Here is a 9134-nt window from a genome sequence, read left to right as displayed (position 1 = left end):
ACAATGCACACACACTACACACACAACACACACACACACACAACACACACACACACCACACACACACACAACACACCACACACACAACACACACACACACACACACACACACACACACACACACACACACACACACACCACACACACACACACACACACACACACACACACACACACACACACACACACACACACACACACACACGACACAACACACGCACACACCACACGCACACACACGCACACACGCACACACCACACACGCACACACACACGACACACACGTGCGTGTTGAATGTGTGTGTGTGTGTGGTGCTGTGTGTGTGTGTGTGTGTGTGCGTGCGTGTGTGGTGTGTGTGTGTGTGTGTGTGTGCGTGTGTGTGTGCGTGTGTGCTGTGTGTGTGTGTGTGTGTGTGCGTGTGTGTGTGTGTGTGTGTGTGTGTGCTGTGTGTGTGTGCGTGTGTGTGTGTGTGTGTGTGTGTGTGTGTGTGTGTGTGTGTGTGTGTGGTGTCGTGTGTGCGGGTGGTGGTGTGTGTGTGCGTGCGTGTGTGTGGTGTGTGTGTGGTGTGAGGTGTGTGTGGTGTGGTGTGTGTGTGTGGTGTGTGTGTGGTGGTGTGTGTGTGTGTGTGTGTGTGAGTGTGTGTGTGTGTGTGTGTGTGGCGTGTGTGTGTGTGTGTGTGTGTGTGGTGGTGTGTGTGTGTGTGTGCTGTGTGTGTGTGTGTGTGTTGTGTGTGTGTGCGCGTGTGGAGTGTGTGTGCGTGCTGTGTCTGGTGAGTGTGTGGTGTGTGCGTGTGTGTGTGTGTGTGTGTGTGCGGTGATGTGTGTGTGTGGTCTGGTGTGTGTGTGTGTGTGTTCTGGTGTGTGTGTGTGTGTGTGGTGTGTGTTGTGTGTGGTGTGTGTAGTGGTGGTGTGTGTGTGGTGTGTTGTGTGTTGTGTGTGTTGTGATTGGTGTGTTGTGTGGTGTGTGTGTGCAGTGTGTGTGTGATGTGGTGTTGTGTGTGTGCTTGTGTGTTGTGCAGTGTGTGCGTGTTGTGGTGTGTGTGTTGTGGTGTGTGTGTGTGTGTGTGTTGCGTGTGGTGTGTGTGTGTGTGTTGTGTGGTGTGTGTGTTGTGCAGGTGTGTGTGTGTGTGTTGTGTGTGTTGTGATGGTGTGTGTTGTGGTGTGTGTGTGTGAGTGTTGTGTGTGTGAGTGTGTGTGTGTGTGTGATTGGTGTGTGTGTGTGGTGTGTGTGTGTGGTGTTTGTGTGTTGTGGTGATGTGTGTGGTGTGTGTGTGTGTTGTGTGGTGTGTGTGTGTGTGTGGTGTTGTGTGTGTGTTGTGTGTTGTGGTGGTGTGTGTGTGTGGTGTGTGTGTGTGTGTGTGTGTGTGTGTGTGTGTGTGTGTGTGTGTGTGTGTGTGTGTGTGTGTGTGTGTGTGTGTGTGTGTGTGTGTGTTGTGGTGTGGTGTGTGTGTGAGTGTGTGTGTTGTGTGTGTGTGTGTGTGCTGTGTGTGTGTGTGGTGGTGGTGTGTGTGTATGTGGTGTGTGTGTGTGGTGTGTGCTGTGGTGTGTGTGTGTGTGGTGGTGTGTGTGGTGTGGTGGTGCGTGTGTGTGTGTGAGGTGTGTGTTGTAGTGTGTGTGTTGTGTGTGCTGTGTGTGTGTGTTGTGGTGAGTGAGTGGTGCGTGTGTGTTGTGCGTGTGTTGTGTGTGTGTTGTGGTGTGTGTGTGTGTGCTGTGTGTGTGTTGTGGTGGTGGTGTGGTCGTGTGTGTTGTGGTGTTTGTGTGTGTGGTAGTGTGTGCTGTGTGTGTGTGTGTTGTGTGAGTGTGGTGGTGTGGTGTATGTGTGGTGTTTGTGTGTTGTGGTGAGTGTGTGTGTGCTGTGATGTGTGTCGTGTGTCTGTGCGTGATGTGATGTGCGTGCGTGTGTGTGTGGTGTGTGTGTTGTAGTGTTGTGTGTGTAGTGTGTGTGTTGTGCAGTGTGTGTGTTGTGTGGTGGTAGTGAGTGTGATAGTGGTGGTGTGAGTGCGTGTGTGTTGTGAGTGTTGTGTGTGTGTGTGATGTGTTTGTGTGTGTGTGTGTGTGTGTGTGTTCGTGTGTGTGTGTGTAGTGTGTGTGCTGTGTGTGTGTGTGTGTGTGTGTGATGTGCGTGTGTGTGTGTGTGTGTGTGTGTGTGTGTGCGTGCGTGGTGTGTGTGTGTGCGGTGTGCGTGTGTGGAATCGTAAATATCCGCAGAAAATCTGACGGGTATCAAACTAATCATCACCTAAAGTGTTAGATTCACAAACACATCACAAGAAGCTTCTTATCCACACGCACGCAGACACTACACACCGCACGCACACAATACACACATCTGACTGTTATAAATAATGCAATGAGTAACAAAGATAAAGAATCTTAAGTTCTTCATTTAGACTATTTTTCTTCTGCTAAATATGTTTGTTTTTGTTAGTTAATAACGTGATTTATGAAACTTATTTTGATAATACATAATACTGCTTAATAATAACTTATTTAAAATTACTTGATGAATGCAATGTTATATTCTTCTCTCTTAAATATACTATTTTTGGATTCATGGTGAAAAAAAACTTATTTACTAGGGCTGTCACGATTATGAAATTTGATTGACGATTAATTGTCTAATAAATCATTGCGATTATGGCGATTAATTGTCTGTTTTAGGAGCTTTGACATTTAATTCTCATACATTTTTGATTCAGCGATTGAAACGACCATATTGTTCTGAATACAAGACTATGTTCTTTTTCTTGGAAATACATCGGAAAAAATTGGGTCATCATATTAAGGTTTAGGCTTTTACCTGTCAATAATACAACCACCAAATACTTGTAAATGAAGTAAATTGATCAGGTGTGAATTGAAGCCTCCATTAAAATACTATCAGTCATAGAAAAGTTTCTAGTCTGTTTTTTCTCACTTGCAAGACTGCAATAAAAGTTTACTTGTGTGTTAATGAAATTTTGGTAGACAGGTTTTCACACTGAGATTCGCTTAAATAATATTAAAGTGTACTGCAGGTAATTTGTATATGTTTTAGGGTTTTTTTTAAGTGATTGTGTTGTGGTGGTACATTTGACAAGTATTTCCATGCTTTAGTAACAATATATACAATAAAATATGCAATATGCAGATGCACTACAGCTCCCCCTAGTGTCTTCTATAGAGATGTGCAATAATTGCGATGATCTGAAACCATCGCGATGAGACGATTATTTAATAATCCTGACAGCCCTAGTGATGTGATATTGAGGACAGTTAGCCCAGACACACACACACGCAGGGTAGGATATGTTTGTTTCTCATGTGTCGGGGTGTTGAGCATGTGCAGTCTTGTCTTCAGCAGCAGAACTTCACCTCTCAAAGCCTTTAAGATGAAAGTGTTCTTCATCCGTCTGCTCTCTCTTACTGTTGTGTTTCTGTCAACAGTTGTGTTGTGAAAATCACATCCATGTCGAGGTTTAAACTCCTCTGCAGGAAACTGGATTTGCAGTCGAGATGGAAAACATCTCGGGTTATAAATACTCAACATCTACAGTCATTTAAAGAGTATTTTGATCAGATGTCTTTCGATCAAACTTCAGAGGTAGATAAGCTAGAAATGTCTGTTGTGATGTATGACTTGATCTCTGATAGAATTGTGTGATTGTTGAAATTTTGAGTTTCTCAGCACTATTGTGTGAAATGAAACACAGGCCAATAACAGGTGGACCGAGTCATAAATCCTCATCTCTCTGAAGCTCACCAGGGGCAGTTTGACTCATAATACCTCTATTATTTGACCCCAGAGGGTCAGGATCCACCCCCCCCCTCCAGACAGAGTATTAAAGCCTCTTACAGGTGGATTAGATGAAACTTTGAGCATTGTGAGGGAAGAGAAGTGTGAAAGAGATGATCGTTTGATCTCGTCTTTCATCAGAACAAACTCCAAACGTAAGGTTCAGAGCATCATCATCACATGAGCTGATAGTCATGACAGATCACAGAAGCATTTGATTTGAACTGATGAATGTCTGTTGAGTATGAGACGGCTGTATTAACATCACTGTAATGCACGGCCTGGACACACTTAATGTTTTCCTTTACGTGTGTGTGTGTGTGTGTGTGTGTGTGTGTTCCTCAAAGAGATCCTATATAGCCAGCAGCATTTCCCAGACTTCCTGAAGCACTTGTGTCTCTCTGCGCGCGTGCGCGCGCGCACACACACACACACACACTCTGTCTGAAAGAATGTTTTGTGTGTGTGTGTGTGTGTGTGTGTGTGTGCGTGCGTGCGTGCGTGCGTGCGTGCGTGCGTGCGTGTGTGTGTGCGTGTTTGACCTCTTAACAGGTTTAATTGATGACAAGTAGATTGTTGTTAGTCAGAGTTATGCAGGAGTATACTGTGTGTCTGTCTGCACTCATTGTGTAGAAATTCTCAAGAACAAAACACACACACACAGAGAGAGAAGGAGAAAGAGAGAGAGAGTGTGATTCATGATTTCAGCTCAACTCACCAAATAATCTCACATTTACATTTTGTGACATTTTTCTTTCTAAAATGAGCCTTTAAAGGGCAGAGGGTTGAAGATGGATCATAACTATTGTACTGTATAACGGTTATTGTACTCCTCCACATTGTTTACACTTCTTTCAGTCATTTTTAGGTATTTTAGTGCCTAATGGCTGGAACACACTACAAGACTTTTGCTCAGATTTTCAGTGCGGAGTTGTTGCAGAAAGTCTGCAGATTTGATCATGTATTGTTTTCTATGCAAACGTTCAAAAAGTCTGCAAGTGTATGATGTGTAGTTTTGAAAAAATCTGTTCAGATTTTAAAAGTCTTGTAGTGTATTCCAGCCTTAAATCGCAACATATATATTCTCTTTAGACAACAGAGTTGAGCTGTTCAGAAGTCACATGTTTTCATCTGTTTTAATGATGTTACACATCTTCTGATTTTACTCCAATGTTGTTGGACAGATGCTCTCAAGACATGATCTTGTGTTGTGTGATTATTAATGATGCCGTTTGTGTGTCTGTCTGGGGTTTTGTCTTTGCTTACAGTAAGAGGAATATTTGATCGGTCAGGTTTTGTCTTTCAGCTGAAGGTCGTGTGTGCGTGTGCGTGCGCTCCTCGCTGATAAAAGGAGACTGAGACACTGATAAATCACTCTGCTCACCCTCATCTCCTTCACTATCTGTCTGTCATTGACCTGTTCTACACTGAGGTGTCCACAGACAGACAGACAGACAGACAGACAGACAGAGATAAGCTCATGTCAGAGTTCTGCAGTTCTTCAGAATGGGTGAAGACAGAAACACATTTAGGTTTTTATAAATCATGTTGAAAGTCCTTTTGTTATTTTAACATGTATTTAAAAGGATTAAGGATTATTTTGATACCACATTAAATAATTATATCACTTGTTGTTTGTTGCCATCATGTTTGAGTTTACTGCACTGATGGCTGTGTTGTCATGGATACTTGATATATTCATTGTTAAATAAGCTAAAAATATGAATGGCTTTAGAAGACGTTACATTAAAAAACAACTAGTAAGATTTACTTAATTTTTTATGGTCATTTACTTATTTTTTTGCACACAGTTTTTTTTTATGTAAATTTATGGCAGACATTAAGTTTGTTTTTTTCCGTGTACTAACATTTATCATCTCTTTGTCGTTTCATTTGTGTCAGTATTTCATACTTTGATGTTTTTTTGTCAGAGATGCTTTTAAATGAAACACAACATTTACAATGTTTTGACAGTTTTACTAAATGAAGACAATGAAGAATGATCACGTTCAATCATTTTAATACATAAAATCTGCCTATATATATATATATATAAACACTAATATGACAGAAAGGATCAGTGAAAGTCATGACATCTGAATTTGAATGAATGAATAAACTGTCTGTCTGTCTGTCTGTCAGGCGCTGATGCGACCGGGTCGCCTCGACCGCATTATATTTGTTCCTCTGCCTGACGCTGCCACTCGAAGAGAAATTTTCACGCTGCAGTTTCGAAACATGCCCATCCATCCCAGCGTGCACCTGGAGGAGCTGGTGAACCGAACAGAGCGTTACTCTGGGGCAGAGGTGAGAGGTCACACCATCATTTGCTAGTGTTTTTACACCGCGAGACACACAGATGTGTGAGGAATGATGTTAAAATGCAGAAAGGTTTGTGTGGTGGTTTGGTTTAGTGGTTACAGTCTAAAAATCACTATAGACTAGAGCAGTGGTCACCAACCTTTTTGAGCCTAAGATCCCCGACGTCAGAATTGTTGAAAGGCAAGATCTACCATTCAAAAAGTTGAAAATAAAAACAGCCCAGATTGAACCTCCTGCTTGAGGCCTTTTATTTAGTCTATAATTGTGGGTCTATTTGAATTACCTGAAATTCTTTGTTCCACTTTTCTGATGCAACTAAGCAAACTCTGTAACATGTAGAGTTGCCACTTTCAGTGTGCCAAAATGAGGTGAAAAACACCAATTTAAACACCAGTTCAAGTACTTTAATTCATACATGACAGCTTGACATTAAAATGAGGTTAAGAATAAGTTTAACAAGACCCTAATTATTTAGGTATTTACTGTATAAATATTTGTTCTTTATGATGCATTTATTTAGTTTTCTTTTATTAAGTAAATACATCATATAGATGGAAATGTTATAAATAGGCCCTAATAATAACAACAACGTTAATTATTTATTTTAAATCATTTATCTATTTACTTTACCCGTCTAATAATGTCTTGGTAATAAGTATCTGTTTCATAAAATAGCTAAAGGTAGTTGTATGGAATGGGCTATCTTATTAGGCTAATTGAAAACATAAATAGGATATCAGCAGATGTCATCTCCCGCATGAGATAGTACTGGTGCAGTTTACCATCACTGACAGACCTGCGGATCATTCACTATTACAACTTTGTGAATAGACCGATGTTGTCTTTCAGACAAGCTCAACATTAAAATGCGCCGCTTTCTCACCATATCCCGTTGCTCACACTCGTAAGTTACATTCGCTGAAGACAGAGAGCCGCGATTCCAGATACGCCGACAGTATGAAACCGCGGCGCTTGCTTGCGCATCCAGTGTAAAAGCACAAAAACGCCAACGAACAAGTGACATTTTTATGTCATATGAATAAACTGTTTTTAAGCGTAATGCACCGCAACAGTATAGTGACCTCCAAATGACAGTTACGCCAGTGCATGCGCGAGTCATTTTGCGTTTGATCACTGACCACCGACATTAGAAACACTGAAGAGCGATCACGCGCAGTCGCGCATCACAATGAAATGTGATTAATGATAACGGTCGCATTAAAAACTCACGCAGGGAATCATTATTTATACAGCCGTGAAAAGATTAATGCAGAACTTAAAAACATACAACCGCTGAATGAAGAGAAAGAGAGATGCTCTTGCAAACCTGGACATTGATCAGGCACAATATATTTGTCTCTCCATTTTCGTATTAGCCTACTTTTGGGGATCGACAAGTAACGTCTCAAAGATCGACCAGTCGATCGCGATCGACGGGTTGGAGACCACTGGACTAGAGAAACACTGTGTGTGTAGTTGAATGTTTATTGTGTGTGTGAACTGTGATTTGTGTTTGTTGTGTGTATGTTTACTGCAGAAGGTAAGAGTGAGTGAGTTCATCAGCTCTGGAACTCTTCACAACATCATAAATGATCACTGCAAGTGATGTTTTCAGTTCTCTTTGTGTGCGTGTGTGTAGGGATGGGTCTCCTCTTTATTCCATGGACTCTTTGTAAACATGAAATTCAAGCGCCGTGTGTGTTTGTTTGTGTTTTGTGTAGAGCATGTTGCTTTGGAAACCGACACCCACTGTGGTCTCAGGAGTGTTTGTGTGTTACTGTAGTTGTTTACAGTGTTCAATAAGGCAAACATAAATGAAAAAGAATATTTCTTCCACGTCTGTGGGACACCTGTCCATTTCACTCAACATTTGTTTGGTGACGTGTCATTTGCTGTTCTGATTGGTGGGATGTGGAGCAGGGATTTCTGGGTAATGCTGATGTTTACAGCAGCTCTGATTGGCCGTCAAGCACACAACACCAGACCGCTGCTGAAGAAATAAACAACCACAACAACACAAGCCATCAAATTGAAACCTCATCACATCTGTGTCAGCAAGAGCAGGTTGACTGACTGAAGCTTTTCTGTTTGTCACTGTGAACGTTCATGTAGGAGAAAAGATCTGCAGGTCAATCACAGAAGATGCGCACACACACACACGCACACACACACACACACACACACACACACACACACACACGCACACAGAGAGAAACTGTAATCCAGTCTTTGAATAGCAGCTCTTGTGTCTCTGTGCCCTATAGATGCAATATGATCTTATTCTGACTCCACCCTGATCCTCTATTCAAAGCATTCACATCCTGAACACACATCACCTGCTGAGCTCCATCTGACACACACACGCACGCGCACGCACGCACGCACGCACACACACACACACAGATAGCCTGTTAGGAATGATTTTACACAGTGATGAACACAACCTTTGTTTTATTATATGAACCATGAATTTATCGCTGGCGTCTCAATGCTCCGTGTTAAAATACGTGTTTAGTTATAGAAAATCGTTTGTGTTTTCTTTGATTTGTGTCATGTTTAAATCTGGTCATTCTGGTGTGTCTGAATGACGGGCGAGTCTGGATTCAGTTTTCAGTGCGCTGAAGGCAGATGTCTAATGTGTTTGGTCGTGTGATTGTGTCCTCAGATAACAGCCGTGTGCAGAGAAGCGGCTCTGGCAGCGTTGCAGGAGAACATCCGCGCAGAACACGTGAGCGTCCGACACTTCCACGCTGCTCTTGACGCAGTCAAACCCAGAATCCCCGAGTCTCTCTTACAATCCTACATCACATATCAGCAGGAACACAGAGGAGTGTAAACACGCGTTGATATCAGCACTGCTGCTCATCTGCTTGCTTCATGTGTGGAAACAAAAACAACTTATTGTCCCGTTTTGGGACACGAGGGATGTTTCTATGTGTATAAACGCTGTTGAAATGAAGTAAATCATGTTTTTAAAAGAGCTGAAAGTTTGGGGTCAATCTATAGTGCTATATTGTCGTGTGTGTGTGGTCATTGA

The 9134-nt window shown here is 42.2% G+C and overlaps 1 protein-coding gene across 1 annotated transcript in view; it reads left to right on the top strand.

The window, feature by feature from the left end:
• afg2a (AFG2 AAA ATPase homolog A) overlaps window positions 1-9134 on the top strand; it is a 25278-nt gene that overhangs the window by 15484 nt on the left and 660 nt on the right. Inside the window, exons 15-16 of the mRNA XM_057319358.1 lie at window positions 5918-6082; window positions 8763-9134. The exon at window positions 8763-9134 is cut by the window's right edge and continues 660 nt beyond it. Coding sequence (XP_057175341.1) covers window positions 5918-6082; window positions 8763-8933 — 336 coding nt within the window. The 3' untranslated portion in view covers window positions 8934-9134. The remainder of the gene's footprint in view (window positions 1-5917; window positions 6083-8762) is intronic.

Source organism: Triplophysa rosa, linkage group LG21 (assembly GCF_024868665.1).
Source record: "Triplophysa rosa linkage group LG21, Trosa_1v2, whole genome shotgun sequence".
NCBI classification, from domain to species: Eukaryota; Metazoa; Chordata; class Actinopteri; order Cypriniformes; family Nemacheilidae; genus Triplophysa; species Triplophysa rosa.
Note: the sequence above shows the minus strand (reverse complement) of the source record. Positions and strands in the feature narration are given on the sequence as shown.